General features: G+C 42.5%; 1 protein-coding gene across 2 annotated transcripts in view; it reads right to left on the bottom strand.

Annotated features, from left to right (window-relative positions):
• Positions 1–5,261: 5,261 nt before the first annotated feature.
• Positions 5,262–20,370, bottom strand: part of AMDHD1 (amidohydrolase domain containing 1) — a 38,995-nt gene continuing 23,886 nt past the window's right edge. Inside the window, 9 exon segments of one of the 2 annotated variants that reach the window (NM_001098872.2) lie at positions 5,262–5,855; positions 6,975–7,135; positions 7,926–8,019; positions 9,630–9,754; positions 11,575–11,800; positions 14,106–14,383; positions 16,325–16,389; positions 17,968–18,074; positions 19,827–19,978. In NM_001098872.2, the coding sequence (NP_001092342.1) occupies positions 5,768–5,855; positions 6,975–7,135; positions 7,926–8,019; positions 9,630–9,754; positions 11,575–11,800; positions 14,106–14,383; positions 16,325–16,389; positions 17,968–18,074; positions 19,827–19,963 (1,281 nt within the window). In that variant the 5' untranslated portion in view covers positions 19,964–19,978 and the 3' untranslated portion in view covers positions 5,262–5,767. 2 annotated transcript variants of the gene reach the window in all.

Genomic DNA, 20,370 nt, shown 5'->3' with positions numbered 1-20,370 from the left:
CAAAGCAAGTCACGTGTCAAGCCCACATTGGTTTGGGAGAGTAACACATGAGGGCATGTGATTTGGGGCTGTTGCTATAACAACCTACCACATACATGAAACTCCACGCATAACCTGAAAAATTCCAAAGAAGCTACTTTTCATTACTACTTAAAGCTGTGTCTCATTTCTGAACCTTGTCATTGAGTTATTTTTTATTAAAGCTTCTAATTATCTCATGAATAGCATGATCATTTTACACTTGGGAGTTTACTTTGGTTGAAGGTACTCATTTATTAAATGTAAACATTTAATGTTAACATTAACATTATACCAAAAAAAAAAAAGAGTTGGAGGAAACTCATTTCAGCTCAGGGCACAGGCCTGGTTTGTCTCAAGATGGTCCCATTCCCTCTACTGGGTGATTAGTTCAAGAGATATTAGGGGGGTACAGCTTGGACCAATGAAACAGAAGAATTTTACTGGAGGTGAGACAGGCCTGGGTCCTGGGACCCTTTGTGGCAGTGCTGCAATGCTTATACCTGGACACACCTTTTCTTGAACAACAAAATACAAAGAAACTATATGGGACTAAAATGAACCATGTGCATAGTCAGTTGGGACAAATTCTGGACAAAAGCTGCAAAAAGATTTAAAAAATCCCAACTGCAACTTTTAAAGAGCCTGGAGCAAAAGAAGGAGGTTGCGAGCCAAAGCAGGGTACTGGGCATGTCCCCTGCACCCACCACCACCTAAGCCACTCCTCTGGCCAACCTCTGGACACACCCCTACCCTCACTCCATATAAGGAACAAATTCCCCCCACCCCTCAGGGAGCCAGTGAACAAGGGACCCTGCTGATTGTTCTCGCCCTCCCCCTCCCCGCAGCCCCTGCTGCAACAGGAGCCCTAGTAAAACCCTGCCTGAATTTCTTGTCTGGCCTCTGGTCAATTTCCATCGGCTAAGGAGGCCAAGAACTCTGGTCAGTAACAGAGGCTTCTAGAAAACTCTTTCTCTCCTGAGAGCAGGCTTTCTCCCTGTCCTGCTTGACCTGAATGAGGAGGCACAGCCCCTCTGACTGTTGCTAGACTGCCACCCCGGGGGGACCTAGCCTTGGGGTGTCCCCAACACTGTAGGACAGAGCAGGAGCGGGGGAAGGACTCTGGGTCTTCAGGGGTCCTGAACTGCTGGATAACCAGTCCTGAAGCCTGTCCTTCTTGTGAGTTTCCAAGGGGAGCTAATAAGCTTCCTTGTTTTTCAAGCCATGGTCAGGTAGGGGGTGTTCATATTTCACTGTGCCATTTCGAGAGCTTTCATCCAGACTTCTAGCACCTGATACCTCCTACTCTCTCCACCAAAGGACTTGGTTAAGGTGTCTTTCCAGAGTCCACTCACACAGCACATATCTGACTGTGTTGACTAAAACCAGATTCTTCTTTCTACAACAAAAACTTGTCCTGGTCCTAACCTGTTCAAAAACTTGCAGTGGCCTCCCATGACTTTAAGAATGAAGTTCCAATGAGTGAGCCTGACATGCCAAGTCTCGTGAAACCTGAGTCAACGTTAGAGTCCCAGTATCCCCACTCTAGGAGTACTCAGACCTGCCCCCCTCCTGAACACCCTCATGATCCCCCAACTTGGAGCCTTTCCTTCACATCAAAATCCTTCCAAGCTCCCAAGGATGGCAACGCCCCTTTCCACCCAATCATGACACTGTTTCTTGTTACGTTTTATCTTTACTTCCCCATAAGCATCATCTTTTGACATCACATCCAGTCAGTTCAGTTGCTTAGTCGTGTCCAACTCTTTGCGACCCCATGAACCGCAGCACGCCAGGCCTCCCTGTCCATCACCAACTCCTGGAGTCAACCCAAACCCATGTCCATTGTGTTGGTGATGCCATCCAACCATCACATCCTCTGTCGTCCCCTTCTCCTCCCGCCCTCAATCTTTCCCAGCAACTGGGTCTTTTCAAATGAGTCAGCTCTCCGCATCAGGTGGACAAAGTATTGGAGTTTCAGCTTCAACATCAGTCCTTCCAATGAACCCCCAGGACTGATCTCCTTTAGGATGGACTGGTTGGATCTCCTTGCAGTCCAAGGGACTCTCAAGAGTCTTCTCCAACACCACAGTTCAAAAGCATCAATTCTTCTGCACTCAGCTTTCTTTATAGTTCAACTCTCACATCCATACATGACCACTGAAAAAACCATAACCTTGACTAGATGGACTTTTGTTGGCAAAGTAATGTCTCTGCTTTTTATTTATTTATTTATTTTTTCTCTGCTTTTTAATATGCTGTCTAGGTTGGTCATAACTTTGCTTCCAAGGAATAAGCATCTTTTAATTTCATGGCTGTAATGACCATCCGCAGTGATGACATTACATTACAGAAATGACATTACATTAAGGAATTCATATGCTCTTTCCAATATGTGGAACAAGTACTTTCTTTAATACTTCATTCCTGGGTTGGCCTGCTGAGTGTATTTTAATAAGTACTTTCCACTATGACCATCTGTATGCTTGTGCAGCCATTCATTACTTCACTCATTGATCACCTCCTATAAACCAGTCACTGTACTAGATCAGGGGAACATGACCAGGCCCTTTCCTCTCCTAACACACAGTTTAAAGAGAAAGACAATTCAGCTGCAATGCTCTAGAGGCACTCACAGAGGAATGGGAGCACGGTGGGCATGGGGAGGGACTAGCTCCGATTTCCCACATTAAGAAGGGAAAGCACTCTAGGTACAGGAAAAGGTGCTGTGAGGTCTGCAGCAGCAAAAGTAAATGGAGGTTTTGAGGCACCATGTGTGGTTAGGGTCTAGACTGCAGCCCTTCTCAGACTCAAGGGGGCAGACAAATCACCTGTGGATTTGTTAAGACCAGATTCTGATTCAGTAGATGTGGAGTGGGGCTGAGGTTCTGCGTTCCTAGCCAGTTTCCATGAGTTGCAAGGGGTTGTAGGACACTGGTCTGGGAGGAATATGGCAGTTTCAGGTGGACATCCTCTTCTGGTTTCTTTCAAAAAAGGCAAGAATGCTACTTGTTTAGAGTTAATGTTTCCTAGAAGGAAAATGGGCTTCCCTAGTGGCTCAGATGGTAAAGAATCTGCCTGCAATATGGGAGACCTGGGCTCGATCCCTGGGTTGGGAAGAGCCCCTGGAGAAGGGCATGGCAACCCACTCCAGTATTCTTGCCTGGAGAATCCCCATGGACAGAGGAGTCTGGCGGGCTGCAGTCCATGGGGTCACAAAGAGTTGGACATGACTGAGCAACTAAGCACACACAGAAGGAAAATAAGAAGTGCTTAACTTGCTTATTCCTAAGTGTAAGGATATACTTCTGCATGGCTTGGATTCTGCTGCTGCTGCTGCTGCTAAGTCACATCAGTCGTGTCCAACTCTGCGCGACCCCAAAGACGGCAGCCCACCAGGCTCCCCCGTCCCTGGAATTATCCAGGCAAGAATACTGGAGGGGGTTGCCATTTCCTTCTCCAGGCTTGGATTCTAGGACAGACCTAATCTTTAGTGTTGGCCTTTCTAGCTATCTCCTGCACCCCAGACTCCCACTGTTAACTAGGAGACCAGTCACAGGCGAGGTATCACCCACAGCAACCATGCGCTTCCCACACCCCCTTTCAGCTACTTCACCAAGCATGTGAGGAGCTGAGCTGCAGAGACTCTGCGCTACTAGCCGGTGATAGCGACGGGCACTGTCACCTTTAGCCTTCTGACAAGGGATCTCTTGATTTGATCTATACTGAATACAGTAAAGACTCATTGATTCAGGCTCTATCCACTTGAAATGGGTGATAACAGCCTTCAACAACACGTGAACCGTGAACTTCCTGATGTTCAAGCTGGTTTTAGAAAAGGCAGAGGAACCAGAGCTCAAATTGCCAACATCCGCTGGATCATTGAAAAAGCAAGAGAGTTCCAGAAAAACATCTATTTCTGCTTTATTGACCATGTCAAAGCCTTTGACCGTGTGGATCACAATAAACTGTGGAAAATTCTGACCTGACACCTGACCTGCCAACTGAGAAATCTGTATGCAGGTCAGGAAGCAACAGTTAGAACTGGACATGGAACAACGGACTGGTTCCAAATAGGAAAAGGAATATGTCAAGGCTGTATATTGTCACCCTGCTTATTTAACTTATATGCAGAGTACATCATGAGAAATGCTGGACTGGGAGAAACACAAGCTGGAATCAAGATTGCCAGGAGAAATATCAATAACCTCAGATATGCAGATGACACCACCCTTATGGCAGAAAGTGAAGAGGAACTAAACAGCCCCTTGATGAGAGTGAAAGAGGAGAGGGAAAAAGTTGGCTTAAAGCTCAACATTCAGAAAACGAAGATCTTGGCATCCGGTCCCATCACTTCATGGGAAATAGATGGGGAAACAGTGGAAACAGTAGCTGACTTTGTTTTTCTGGACTCCAAAATCACTGCAGATGGTGACTGCAGCCATGAAATTAAAAGATGCTTATTCCTTGGAAGCAAAGTTATGACCAACCTAGACAGCATATTAAAAAGCAGAGACATTACTTTGCCAACAAGGGTCCGTCTAGTCAAGGCTATGGTTTTTTCAGTGGTCATGTATGGATGTGAGAGTTGAACTATAAAGAAAGCTGAGTGCAGAAGAATTGATGCTTTTGAACTGTGGTGTTGGAGAAGACTCTTGAGAGTCCCTTGGACTGCAAGGAGATCCAACCAGTCCATCCTAAAGGAGATCAGTCCTGGGGGTTCATTGGAAGGACTGATGTTGAAGCTGAAACTCCAATACTTTGTCCACCTGATGTGAAGAGCTGACTCATTGGAAAACACCCAGATGCTGGGAAAGATTGAGGGCAGGAGAAGAAGGGGACGACAGAAGATGAGATGGTTGGATGGCATCACTGACTCAATGAACATGGGTTTGGGTTGACTCTGGGAGTTGGTGATGGACAGGGAGGCCTGGCATGCTGTGGTTCATGGGGTCACAAAGAGTCGGACATGATTGAGCGACTGAACTGACTGAACTTACTTGTCTAGTCATTTCTTCCTAAACAGAACATAGTTTGATCATGAAGCTGTGATAATTAAGATGATGAAAGCATTTTAAAAGATTTCAAATAAACTCATAAGGCTTTAGAGACACCCATTTATATAATCATCCACTTTTTCTGTATGTAATCCACTTTCTTCTGTAATTTGTTCACTTCCTTAAAAGCTCTAATAGACAACAGAACTGACTGGTTTCTCGTGTTGCTGTAAAGAACAACAATAATAGGGACAGCAAATATTTATTAAGAGCTATAAAATTTTCAGACATTTGTAATTAATGTGAAGAATCAAAAACTTAAAAACAATTTAAAAAAGTTGTATTATTGGATTTGATCAAAATACATCCATTACAAGAAGGTCCCTGTACTTGTGTATAAAATGACAAGTCTTGAACTCTGCCATGAAGCTCTACTGTAAGGGTTGAGAAGAAATTAGAAATAGAAGAACACCCTCCCCTCAGAGGACACTAATGAATTAATCTGCAGAATATTTATAACAAACCTTTGTGAAATTAATGTTTGAGACTATCATCACAAATTGTTTACCTGATTATATGTCTATGTGCACATGTTAAAATAAGTGAATCCCTTTGGTTTTTCAACTGGATTAACAAAATATTGAATTATATTTAAGTGACATCATTCTGCTAAACCACTAAGGTATTTTAACTCTTAATATAACTGTATTGACTTATGCAGTCGAAGAGTCTCCTCTTTCCTTATAGATCTATCATTTTTTATAGATGACTTTTCCTTTAGCTATAACATAATCAATTAATTCATGATGGCCTCCAAACTGGTAAATCAAATGCTCCCATCTAGAAAGAAATCAAACATTAATGCATACAAGTCAAAATGATTACTTTTTCAATAAATGTTAATTTCAAAATACATTCTCTAAAAATTTATGTATACTTAGTAGTTAATATTTGGGCTTTTAAAAAAATGACAGAGTACCATGATAATCAGTCTATGATAAATCAAATATTGTTTAATGATATTAAATATCTGATCTTAAAATATTTGGTTCAGTTAAATGATGCATAAATGGTAACATTAGCATTATTTTCCATGAGACAATGGCTTATGATCCTCAAGAGTAGAATTATGGAGCCACCCTCTTTGGTTGAACATGAGGTCCAAGAGCTGGGAGAGACTTGCTAGTGTCCAGACACCACAGAATTCACAACTTTAAGATTTATAACAATAAGACTCAAATTGTTACATTGGAGGTCCACGAGGCAGCAGACTGTGGGTGAATAGTACAAAACCAGAGGCAGAATAACTGAAGCAAAGCTTTTGGGATGCAGTAGGAACGAGAAGTCAGAGAGGTAATGAATTAGAAGCAGGGTGACAAGCTAGAGTTGTGACCTGCATGGCTCACCGCAAGCAGAAAAGGTCAGAACACAAGAAGAAAAACAAAAACACATGTCAAAGAGCAGCACAAGTCCAAGGTCCAGGTAAACAGAGCAGAAACCCAGAGATCTAGGAAAGATGTAAGACAGGTGAAGAGACCAGAAAAGTCGGTCTACCCTGAAGTTTAGGACCTTGAGGGAGACTTTTTGCTTAGAAAAGGGTGACAATAAGACTGGGTAGCTTCTCTGAGCTTACACAGAGCCTGACACGAATCATCAGTGGAAAAAGGTTTTAACCAAGTCTCCATATGACAGTGGGCATACAATAAAATGGGGCTTCCCCAGTGGCTCAGACAGTAAAGAATCTGCCTGCGATGCAGGAGACCTGGGTTCAATCCCTGGTCAGGAAGATCCCCTGGAGAAGGGAATGGTGACCCACTCCAGTATTCTTGCCTGGAGAATCCCACGGACAGAGGAGTCTGGTGGGCTACAGTCCACGGGGTCGCAAAGAGTTGGATACGACTAAGCTACTAACACTTTTATTTTCATACAATAAAATGGTTTACTTGGGAGAACACTCACCTGGGTGAATTGATGATAATGAGATCTCCCTGCTTGCCAACTTCCAAAGATCCCTGTGTGTGAGATTTTCCCAGGGCATAAGCGGCATTGATGGTGGCAGCGGCCAAGGCCTCGGGCATGGACATTCTCATGTTCACACACGCCAGATGCATGACCATTGGCTAAGATGGGAAGAGAAAAGCATCGGAGAAAAGGAACGAGACAACTGCCACCTAGAACATTTCTCAACAAAGCACAACAAATAATGACAGATAAATGCCCAAGTGGAGCAGGCTGAATTAACATGGGAAAAATTTTAAATTTAAATGTAAAGATTCTTATGCTTTGGGAAAGATTTATTACAGAGACTACTTACCACCCACCCCATATGTATTTAATATTTATTTATTGCTTTTCAAGGGTCTTCCCTGGTGCCTCAGTGGTAAAGAATCTGCCTGTCAATGCAGGAGATTTGGGTTTGATCCCTGGGTCAGGAAGACCCCCTGGAGAAGGAAATGGCAATGCCCTCCAGTATTCCTCCCTGGAAAATTTCATGGACAGAGGAGCCTGGTGGGCTACAGTCCATGGGGTCACAGAAAGAGTCGAACTCGAGCACAAACACTACTTTTCAAGGTCACTTCCTGTCATAGGAAGCTCACCTCCATGTTTACTTACTAAAACTTCTTTGAGATTATTCAATTCTGAGGGGGAGAATAGGTTATTGTAAAACCACAATGCCTAAGGCTGCATCAAAGCCTAATAGACCCTTCTCTCCTCTCCCTAAACCTGGAGGCATTCAAGAGGCACAGAAATACGCAATTATACTGCTGTCTACACATTCTTTTTCCGGTTTCACTGGAAGACATTTTTAGATCTTTGATACATTTTACCAGTTAGTGAAATAGTTTTAAATTATTTATATGCTTGGGAGAAGTTTCAGTCTGCTCAGAAAGGCATGTTAAAAATAATTACCATTGAAAAACAATACGCATTAGGGTTAAAATCGCTGCCCAGGGCGACTATTACTCCTTCATCTAACATTTTCCTGGCTCGAGGTTGCTTCAGTCTAAAGAGAAGGGGGAAGAAAGATATCAGTCTTGAGAAGTGGAAATTTTGAAGAATAGGTGTTCAGAATTGAAGCAGACTTAAGATATACTGGCATGCTGCGGTTCATGGGGTCACAAAGAGTTGGACACTACTTAGCAACTGAATAACAACAATAAGGTATCCATCTCCTCTGTGTTCTGGAAGAAGAAACAGAAATTCAAGATTAAGTGATTAGTGGTGGGATCTAGCATAACCCCAGGACTCCTGATTTTTATCATCCTGCTTTTGAAATCACTTGGGTATGACTAACTTCTTTAATTGGGGATTATCATGACAATCACTACATTGAGAGATTCTTGTGAAGAAGGAAAAGTATAACTGAAAATTGTTTTCAAACATAATACATTTTTTGGAATTCCCAAATATAAACAACAAGGTTTAAATAATGCTTTTAAAGTTAACTTTCATTTTGCAATTTTAAAATTCATATCTCTCCCTCTCCTTTTTGGAAGGTGGGGGTCTCAAACATTTTTGTAGGTTCTTTAAAATTCATCTGAAGGTCCAATAATCTAAGATGTACAGTGTTTGTGCTTATTCCTGGACTGGGTATTTCCCTGATCTCCTTGACCAAATACAATTTAGTCTTTAGGACATGGCTCAAAAGTTATGTCAAAGATAAACAAAGCTGGACACTAGTTAATATGGTGAGGAGAGATTTAATTCAGTAATAACTATTGCAAAAGAGAAGAGTCCAGTGTGAACTGAACTTTGTTTTTTGCAGGGTAACTGGATGTTTTAAAAGGATGAATGAAGGACTTCTCTGGTGGCTCAGTGGATGGGAGCCTACCTGCCAATGCAGGGGACACCAGTCCAAGCCCTGGTCTGGCACGATTTCACATGCTGTGGGGCAACTAAGCCTGTGCGTCACAACTTCTGAGCCCGTGTCTAGAGCCCTCAAGCCACAATTACTGAGCCCATGTGCTCCAAATACTAAAGCCCATGCACCTAGAGCCTGTGCTCTGCAACAAGGGGCCTCTCACTGCAACGAGAGGCCTGTGCACTGCAACGAAGAATAGTCCCTGCTTACCACTAGAAAAAGATTCAATCCACGGAAGGCATATGGCTAAATCCCTGGGGAGATGCCACAAAATATACTTAGACATCACATCTCCTTTTTCCTCTTACTTGTAGGAATTATGAGGATAATGGTCCTTACTTGAATCATCTTGGAAAGCAACTCATTCGGATTCAGAATATTCCTACCATCTTATGTGTGTTTTTTAAAGTATAAAGCCTCTTTTCTAATTATAAAAGTAATGTATATTGATTTTTTAATTGGAAAATTCCAGAAATGAGGAAGAAAGTAAAATAAAGCTCCATGCTCCCCAGTAATCCCATTACTCAAATGAAATTTGGGTCTAAGCTCCTTCCTTGGGGTCATTCATTACGAACATCACATCATACATCACACCATACAGTTGGCATCTTCCATGAGCTAAGTTTTCCTGATCTGCATTTTAAAGGGGATCTGTAAGGGTGATGAAGTAATATTTGGGCATCTGGGAAGTCTGTGCCTTTACAGCTTGTACTTGCAGCTAGCTCCTGCGTGGAGGTGGAAAACAACCTCACCTCAGCATGTAGGCCGTGGTGGGCAGGAGAACAGCAGAGCACCTGGCTGACGCCATGGCAGCGATGCCTTCATCACTCACTTCTTCCAAGTGACTGATGGCCTGGGCTCCCAGTTCCACCCCAAGCTAAGCAGAATGGACAGAGAAAGAGAGGTTTCACGCATAGCAACAACAAATCAATAAAATGCCTGTATACAGTTTTTCCTACAAAAATAAATAATACTCTATTATTGTCAACTACCTCTTGTAAGCACAAGCCTCCAAGTGGGTAAAGGGTTTATGGTGGACATTCATTTGAAAATTTAGCTAGCATGCTACTTCAAAAACTATTCTTACACACAAATGCTTACCAAGATCTTCAAACATTTGTTAAAAATTTTACGAATCTTATGAATCAGAATAAAACATTGACTAATTCTGGTAGTAAAATCTGATTGTTAAATATCATAAAAATACAAGAAAGGTACCTGGAATGCCATTGCACTCAGAGAAAACAGATCAGGTGAGAAAACAGACTTTAGGAGTGTGGAATCATTTGTGTAATTTGAAAATATCTTCTTTTTTTTGGCCACACTTCACAGCTTTAGGGGTCTTAATTCCTGGGCCTAACTTGGGCCCCTGGGAGTGGACACGTAGAGACTTAACCACTGGACCACCAGGGAAGTCCCTAGATTATCTTCTTGAACTTGGTTTTCCTCCAGATGAAAAGTTTATGCTAGGTTGTTAGAAGACAACTAAGAAGAGGTAATGCTCAGATAAGAATGTATTAAAGTGGATTATTTCTCAAGAAGAGATAATGCTCAGATAAGAATGTATTAAAGTAGATTATTTCTCAACTTGACAAATTTTGACACATGTGCGCACGTGCGAAGTGCCCCAGGCTGAAAGGTGACATGATGAGCATCCCAAGGAAAGAAGACTGATAGCTGCTGGCATTCCACTGTGAGCCAGGGAGGCTGTGATGCCCACACCAGGGCAGGGAAGAAGAGCCCCCCACCAGCATCTGGCTCAGGTAGACGAGCTCTGGGATCGGGGCTCTGGGGGCTTGTGGACAGCGCAGATGATGCTCCCCAAGGCAGGTTCCCTTTTGATCTTAGCATCTTCCTCAACTTTTCCAAACTTGATTTGCTCATCCAGGGAATTATCAACTTCTATTGATTTAATTCACATTTAATTCACAGTCACTCTCTACAGCCCAAAGTGTCTTGTTGACCACCCAGTTCTCATTCATTTAACAAATATTTACTTTCTAAAGACCATTTGCACTCTAGGCACTGTGTTAACCTCCAGGAAATAAGGCTGGGTAAGGTTGGACATGACTGAGCAACTAAGCGTGTGCACACACACAGACACACACACACAAGAAGACATGGGTGTGGTCCTCAATGTGTTCATGTCCAGTAGGGATCACAGAGGAGATTTTAAACAGTGGAACAAGGACAGGGAGAGGCTATAACCCACTCTTGGAGAGGTTTGGGAAGGATCCCAGAGAGGTGGTCACTCAGATGAAACCTGGAGGGGATTTTGAATCTCTTCCATGTATGAATAAATGAATCTGGGAAAGACTTAACAATTTGAAAATCATCCTGTCACTATTAAGGCATGCTCCACTAAAATTCGTCTGAATGCTGCCACAGAAAAACTCTTCATGTGAAATTAAGAGACTGTGCTAGGGTGACTTCGAGTGACAATCAAAACAGGTTGTGAATTTAGTAAATGAGATCACAAAGGTATTTTTTTTCCTACTAGTATCACCAGGAGGAAATAATAAAAGTAAATGATCAGCAAAAAAGGATTTCAAAGCTCAACCAGACCAACCTGCACATATTTCTAACAAATTTCTCCATTCTCTATCTTTTCAGAAGGTCATTCCTTCCTTTGAACAAACTCACTGAATTTTCCATAGCACGAGTGCTGACAAAAGAAGAGCAAAAGAACAGCCATACCTCAGCAGCCTTCATGGGGTGGAGTTCATCCCCATGGAAGTTAATCTGTAACCCTATATCTTTCCCACTTTGAAGAATTCTTCTGGTGGAATCAAGATCAAAGACATCCTTTTCACAGAACACATCTATATTGTCAACGTGTATTTCCCCATTTCTGCCAAGTTCCTTCAGCCTTGGGAGGTGGTTTTTGATGATGTCATCAGCAGCCTCAGAAGCAGTTTTTCCTCTGAGAGAAGAAAAGGAGATCACCAAAGGCAAGTTAAAAAAAAAAAAAAATTATTGGAGAAAGGAGTCTTTGGTACTTGGAGAACCTGAGAAACTATAGATATGTGACCCTGAGCCTCAAAAAGGTAAAGAAAGAATCAAAGCTATAACTCAGGACTCTTAACAATTGGGACAAACCTGCCTAACAGAGGTATTGACAAGACTTCTGTATACACTGGCCGTAGAGGCAGCGAGACAGATGGCTCACCCATTCTGGCATACTGGGGTTGCCTTTGGGGAAGTCAGCAAGGCCACCTGGCTGAAAACCTGAATCTTCTTGTCAAGGACACTTAGAGGACATCCTGGATGCTTCCCTGACACCCAACTGTGGGCCCCTTACCTGGGTCCAGCTATCATCCTGACTTTTTCTTCCTCCACAGTTTCTAGAGGCATCTGCCTAAGGAGTTCTGTCTCATCAGACATAGGGGAAGAAGGAGACCTTGAAATTCTAAAATTCCTGGGTAGTTATATCTGAGAATGGGCTGGGCTTTTGAAGTCAGAGAGCCCCAGAGATCCACCACTTTGCTGGCTGTATAACTTTGGACACACGATGCAGACGTCATGTGGTATCCTCTGGGCCTTTATCTTTGGGGATGAAGAGGAGACCTCACAGGCTCAGTGGCAGATGGAGAATTTTTCTGTAAAACATCAGCCTTGTATTTGGCACACAGAAAACTCTCACTCAGCAAAAACTGCCTGGGTGGGTAGACAGATGTGGACTATGAGGAGACAGGTACTTATATATGTTGTTTCTATTTTTCAGACAACCATATAGGAAAGGTGTTATTTTGCTGATTTACAAATGAACAATTCATGTTCAGAAAAATTAATGATCAAAACTTAAAATCAACCAGTTGGACAGAGCTAAGCTTGATTCAAACCCAGGTCTGAGGTCTCTCCAAAGTCTGAGACTTTTCTACCATGTCACATTGTCTTTTCAATTGAAAAAAATAACAAAAAACAGACTATCATAGACAGGATATCCCAGAAGTCTTAGTGCAGTTTCAAGTCTTAATAATTTCAGAAGTATAAATGGTAAATACATACAAAAAACATCATTGTAAATATTCAATATTTATGTTTCTTTCTACTTAATTCATTTTGTAAATTTTTCACAATAATTTTCAACGTTAATTTTTTTGGTTCCTCTGATTGAGGATGGTAAACAAATATTAACATTAAAATTTCTATTTTTCAAAGTTCACAAAACTAAATAAGTGTAAAAAATTTAATTAAACCTGAAATGATTTAATTATTAATTTTGAATATTATTTAATTAAATGGGCTATTTAAATAATTAAACCATTTTGGTAAGCCTGAGGCATTTATTATCTAAGTTACCTCACGCCAAGAGTTGACTCATTGGAAAAGACTCTGATGCTGGGAGGGATTGGGGGCAGGAGGAGAAGGGGACGACAGAGGATGAGATGGCTGGATGGCAATCACTGACTCAGACTTGAGTTTGAGTGAACTCTGGGAGTTGGTGATGGACAGGGAGGCCTGGCGTGCTGCAGTTCATGGGGTTGCAAAGAGTTGGACACGACTGAGCAACTGAACTAAACTGAACCACAACTTAAAACTTCACAGGCAACGCCCTGTGAATTCTGTAGTCCTGGATTTCTTTTGGATCTTTTGGTTCTGGAACTGTGGGCCTTCTGAAGTAGTAATTTCAGGACAGACAAGATGCAGGAACAGAAGGGGAGAGAATTCTCTATGGCAAATCCCACACGGGAGAAACTTTTTAGATAAAGAGAAAAGCTGAAAAACACATTTACAACAATAAAACAAAAATGCTTGCTGCTAAACAAGCAAACAGATGAACAACAACAACAAAAAACCCAGCATGAGTTATCTTGACATCAGATACCTCTACAGGGTGTTAATCTCTAAGGTGCCTTTGTGATCACTGTCATGGGAAACTACTTAAATGAGTATCTGTCATTTTAAAGGACCTATCAGGGCAATTTCTTTTTGTTCACCAAAAAAAAAAAAAAAAAGTTGTGAACGTCTGTTTTTCCTTCACCATGAAGAGACTTGCAAATGGGTGGGTCTGATGGAGACCACCTTCCTAAAACCATGTGTGTGAGATGACTGACCTTTAAAATCAGAACACCTTTCCAAAGGCTCTACTGGTTCCTCTGCAAGAGCTTAACTGCTGGTGCACCTTCACCCCCTGGAGAGCACAGCCCCCACTTAGACATCCCCACATGACCCCTTCTGGTTTTCAACTGCCCGAATTAAACTCCAGTCCCTTCTGTTGAGGTTACTTTGGCACGGAGTGGGCTCCGCAGTAGGTGGCCGAGATGCCGATGTCCAACTCCTGCCGGGCGCGCTCAATCACCCGCAGCATCTTGAGCTCCGTCTCCAGATTGAGGCCGTATCCACTCTTGCACTCCACCAGCGTGGTCCCCGCCCGCATCATGCACCCAAGCCGCTGCTGGAAGGAGCTATACAGCTCCTCCTCAGAGGCCTGGCGGGTGCGCTCCACTGTGAAGTTGATCCCTCCTCCAGCCTGATGAATGTCCATGTATGTGGCTCCTGCCAACTGAACACACAGGCTCACCCTTAGGTCTGGAAAATAAAGGGAGGCTGCAGGCAGGTCTGCAGAACCTATGTCCAGGGATGATATTCAACATGATTGACAACTGATATGGCATAGGCACCATAGCCAATCAGAAAGGATGCTGGGACACACAATTCTAGAAGTCCCTACTCTGCCAGGGTGGTGAGGAGTTGTGGGGGTCAGAGGTGTGCCAGGAAGGGACCAGGGTAGCAGAGATGGGAGACGTGGTAGGGACCTGGGGTCTTAGGGTAGTGACAGTTTACCAACAGGTACAAAAGTATTTCAACAATCCAGTTAGTCCCAGTGCATACCAGCCAATCTCAGTCTACTGCTCAGCACCTATGAGAAAGTGAAGCTTAGGCGATCAGGGGATCCCACTGTCGTTACCTGAGTCTCCACCAAGAGGCCCAGAGCATTCCCACCCCTCAGTATTGGGCCACCTAGAGTTTCAGGCCTGATCTCTGTCACTCAAGAAAATAAAAAGGCTCTTTCTGAGATCCTGCTGAGCTCCTGTTATTCGGAGCTGCAAGGAGGGTGGTGCAGACAAAATGTGCTATCCTGGGGGGCTCCCTTTGCTACATCCTTTCCTTTGTTCTTAATTCTGTCACATTCAAGTTATTGCAAACTAGAGCTTTTAAGGAAAATTCAATGGTTTTATAATAAATTATCTTCAAGGATTTCATGTTCACAAAAACCTGGTGGGTTCGGCCCTTTCTGTATCAGATAATTAGAGAATTGGACTGCAAACCTCTAAATTTTTGGCTCTGAAATTCAGTGGTTTAATAAAGTCTTAAAAAACAGCTCTAGATTGTTGAGAAAGGTAGACAATACTTGAATAAAAAATTTTTTTTTCTGAAATCATGCAATTTGGCTGTTAGGATGTACAGTTTTTTAAAAAACAGTGTGAAGAAAAAATATGAAGGAAACTCAATCTGAAAAGGCTACATACTGTAGGATTCCAACCATATGACATTCTGGAAAAAGCAAAACTATGGCAACAGTAAAAAGATCTGCAGTTGCCAGTTTTTAGGAGAGAATAGGCATAGCACAGAGGATTTCGGGCGGGCAGTAAGATTACCCTGTATGATATTACAATACTGGATGCATGTCAGTAGACATTTCCTCAAACCCAGAGAATGCACAACAGCAAGAGTCAACAGTAACAAGAACTACGGACTCTGGGTGATAATAATGTGCCAGTGTAGGTTCATCCATGCTGACAAATGTACATCTCTGGTCAGGGATGTTGAAACGGAAAAGGCTGTGCTTTGGACAGAAGTTGGGGGCCAGTGGCATATGGGAAATCTCAGAACCTTTAATATAATTGTGCTGTGAACCTAAAACCGCTCTAAAAAAGTCTACTAAAAACAAGCAAATAAAAAGTGTGAAAATGGCTCAAACCAGGGATATGAGGGTTAACTGTGGCTAATTAATGACTTATTAAAAGGACTATAATTTATGTTTCTTAATGTCTAATTTTTCTGTAGGAACAATATAAAGCTTATTTTGTGATTAATAATACATTTTTCCAACTTTGACCCCAATTAGTGGCGATTTTCAAACTGCTTCCTGGAGTCCCTTCAAAGGCTACCAGGGAATGGAATGGGGGAAAAAGGGGGAAATTAGTGAGCAAACCAGGTAAAGCTCTATTTTAAAAGGAGCACTTGGCAGCTAAAATATCTTGAAAACTATTATACTTCAAACTATTGATAGCCCTGTGCACAACATAAAGATTTGGCACCAAGTCATAAATTAGTTAACTTTGTAGTAACTTATCTCCATAGTCGAAGCTAGTAAAAAAAAAAAAATCCATTAAATAGACACATAGACATTTGTTGTAAAGTCTAACAGCCTACAAACTCTAGAAAAAGTTTTGTATATATTTGTGCTTTATTTTGATTTGCCATTGTTTACTACAGTTACCTTCATTGCAAACTCGTGAACTCTTTCGCCAGCCCATACTGGATGTGTGTGTGCATCCACCAAACCTGTAATCAACAAATCACATCATGTTTAAAGTTATGAAATCAAAAGCACTTGGACAGTAGGCAGACTCTAACATGGTTCTTGGGAAAGCATGATGGTGATAGCCATCTTGGAGGGTGAAGGAGGAAGAATGTGTCTGTGTGGTTCCAAGAAGACTCTCCATGGTTGGTCTAGAAGGCTCTAATGGAATACTGACTCAACATGATGAAAACACAGCTCCTTTTGCCCAATAAATCCATGCTCTCCAAACAAGCTTTTAGAACAGAATGTCAAACCTACTAGTTGAGCAAAACCAAGGACTTTATCACCAAAGAATAATCTAGGTGTGAAAAAGAATAATACAATCCCTACCCTCCACTTTGAGAAGGCAAAATATGAAATCATAAAGATGAATCTTTCTTCAAGAAAGAAATGTGTTTTAATTAAAGAGAAACTATAAAGCAACCACTTGGAACTTTTGTTTATGCAGGTACAATTTGGTAAACTATGTCTTTCCAGAGCATTTAAGTTCCTTATGGATTAAATGATTCATTAGTGGCTTTGATTAGAGTAAAACCAAAAATCCCTATTTGGATTGCTTTCTCTACCACATTCTGTTCTTTCTCCTGAGATTTCACCCTGAGTTTCTCTCCTGACCCCCAAGAGCCAGATAGTAGAAGTTCTGTCAGATATACAGACTACACATTTTTAAGGTATAAACCCTAGCCTCAATGTCTGCACAAAACTCAAAATTTGTGTGAACTTTGTTTCAGATGATTACATAAAAGCCATGATAGAGTGAAGTGTTAGTGCTCAGTCATGTCTGACTCTTTGTGACCCCATGCACTGTAGCCCACCAGGCTCCTCTGTCCATGGGATTTTCCAGGCAAGAATCCTGGAGTGGGTTGCCATTTCCTTTTCCAGGGGATCTTCCCAACCCAGGGATCCAACTCGGGTTTCCTGCATTGGAGGCAGATTCTTTACCATCTGAGCCACCAGGGAAGCCATAAAACATGGATAATTTAGGACATGGTGGCTAATAAACTGATTCTGTTGTCAATCACTAAAGATAAAAATGAACTTTGGTGAAATCTCTAGGGATCTTTGGCTTATGTTTCTTCTGCCTGGAGATGGGTCCTTTGTTTCATACTCTATACAAATTTAGAGTCTATTCTAGAATTAGAGAGAGCAGCTTCCCTATTTGCCTCCCCTATGCAATGGATTAATAAAGTTCTTTGGACAGTTTTTGAATCCAAACCCAACACAGCTGGTTTCTTTTCAGCAGGGGAGTGGAAAGAAGTGGATTGAATGAGTTTGATTCCAGTTGGTCCTTTACCTGTTTAGAGATCTTGGGTAAGATATTTCACATGTAAATATCAGTGTTCTAATCTATGATGTGTAGACAATGATACTTACAAGGCAGTTCAGTGTCATTCAACAAGAAAATGTGTCGGTAAAGCAGCTAGACATTTACTAGTAGAAATTCAATAAATGGCAGATATTATATTTTCATATATTGTGAGACCTTATTTAAAACAAGGTACTACTATTCCTCTTTATTAAAACTGCTTTCAGGCCTTTATTGCAAAAGGGGTTAATACCTGGCAAGATGCATTTCCCAGAACAGTCAATTCTTTCCTCAAATGTTTCTTCTGAAAACTGTTTTTGGATAGCATCAGCAGGACCGATGGCTTTTATGAAACCATCTCTGAAGAAAAATCAAGAAATTATCACAAAATTTGGAAGAAGTATTGTGAAAAATTTGACCAATGATTTAAACTATGAAATGATTACCAGTAAGTATAATGAAGTTACTTTCAGTCAATCAATATTTACTGTATTTCCTTCTTGAGCTTTTGTCTTTGGAAATTGACTCCAGACACACGCAAGGCAAAAAGTCATGTGTAGCAGAGATTGCTAGTTGTTCCCCAAGATCAATGTTTCCTTTTCCCACAGTGCTAGATTCCTAAATTTTAGCTGAAATCTTGACCACCCAGAATAAAGACTTCATTTCTAAGTCTCCCATCAGCCAGGTGAGGCCATGTGACTAAGTTCTAGCCAATAGGATTCTCTTCTCTTCCTACTTCCTACCCGCTGGAATGTAGACACCATAATGAGAGAAGGCACAACCATCTTGGATGATGGAGTGAATGTGAGGAAGAGTGGGGTGCTCAGCTGAGCAAGAAGGTAGGGGTCTAGATCCTTGGAACTCCATGGAGTATGGCTATCAACTGACCCTAGGTTCCTATATCCATGCAATTCTTGTTAACTGATTTTAACAAATTTTTGACCATAACACTGGGAATATTTTTGTTCCTTTGTTAATTAAACACACAGAGAGTCCCTAAAAACTGGGCTCTTACACAACCCTAAGCAGCCTCAGATAAGGGATGAAACTTGTGTAATTTCAGTGTCACCGGCTCTTCGATTCAGATGGGAATCCAACCCCTAGGCCCACTCCAAGTCTGCCTTCCAAGCTTCGGCTGTTCTTTTACTCTCAGAAGGTTAAATGAAAATAACTGAAAATGTCCTCTCTTTCTGGTGGCTGAATTTTAATTTTATATCACCCCAAACTATCACCATATAAAGGGCTTCTGTGGGTTTCAAGTTTTTCCCACAGCAGAAGCAGGTGAGAGATACACTTTGTAAAAATTCAGATCTCAGAACTCCACCCATAGAGATCTTGATTCAAAAGACCTGAGGATAGGTACAGAGTGGGTGGCAGGGACTGGACGAAAGTAATCAAAACGTACAAACTTCCAGTTATAAGATACATAAGTACTAGGGATCTAATGCACAGCACGATAAATATAATGAACACTGCTACATGTTATAAAGTTGTTAAGAGAGTAAGTCCTAAGATTCCTGGTCACAAAGAAAAAAATTTTTTTTTCTATTTCTTTGACTTTGTATGAAAGGATGGATGCTCACGATACTTACTGGTAATCATTTCACGATGTATGTCAGTCAATTCATTATGCTGTTCACCTTAAGTCTACACAGTGCTGTATGCCTATTATATCTCAATAAAACTTGGTGGGGGCGTAGATCTGAGGATAAGGGGGTGGGGAGGGATCAGAAATCTGTCTTTAAAAAAAAACAAACTCAGGCCATCTGAGGCAGGTGGCCCCTGTCCACACTTCAGGAAGCATTGGAGAGAACCCCTACCCCTTCTGATTGCTGCAATCATATTTTATCAGCATAGGCGCGATCCTGATGCGGCTCAGTGGGTTGTGCAGCTTGAGTGCTTTTCTTTTCCAAGTGAATGACAACCCGAAGCAGCCAAACACATTAGCAATAGGCGCCTGAAAAGGAGGCGTGCAACCATCTCCCTGGGTGCAGGAAAGCTGTTACCGCCTTTTCCTCCACAGTGCACAAGTTACAGAACGAGTACTTGGCAGACTGGTCCCCCCAGCAAGCGACCCGCGGCGCCCGCAGCCCAGACGGCGCGGCCACTTACGTGCCCACCACCAGGCTGGCGCCCTCCAGCACCTCCAGGCTGCGCAGCGCGTCCCGGGTTAGGAAGCGCTCGCCGCGGGCGCACACCAGCACCACTTGCCGCGCGTTCTCCAGCAGGAGGCGGTGGCCGCCGGCCATGTCGCCAGGCACCCTGAGTCTAAGGGAGGCTGCTGGGCTTGCGCTGAGCTCAGCCGGCACTGGAGGGGGCAGGTCCGCAGGGGTGTAGCCACCAGTCCCGAGGGCGGGGCGGGGCAGGGGCTCCTCGCCTTGGAGTTTCCTGACTGCCAGGGATGCGGGCCTCCCCTCCACGATCGACCGCGAGGGCAGTGAGAGTACAAAGACAAAAATGCTGATTAGTAATACATGTTATAATGGACTCTCCTCTTTCCTGGTCACTTTGTCCCGTTCTGGGTAAATGCGGTAGGAATTACTGTCCCTACTTCACAGATGAGAAAACTGCAGCTCAGTGGTGGGAAGGGAGAGAAAGGTGGGCTACGAAGATCAAGCGACCTGGCGGAAGGGCGTCACCGAGGACTAGGGTACCC

Source organism: Bos taurus, chromosome 5 (assembly GCF_002263795.3).
Source record: "Bos taurus isolate L1 Dominette 01449 registration number 42190680 breed Hereford chromosome 5, ARS-UCD2.0, whole genome shotgun sequence".
Taxonomy (NCBI): domain Eukaryota; kingdom Metazoa; phylum Chordata; class Mammalia; order Artiodactyla; family Bovidae; genus Bos; species Bos taurus.
The sequence above is the reverse complement of the archived record's forward strand: the minus strand, read 5'-3'. Positions and strand labels throughout refer to the sequence as shown.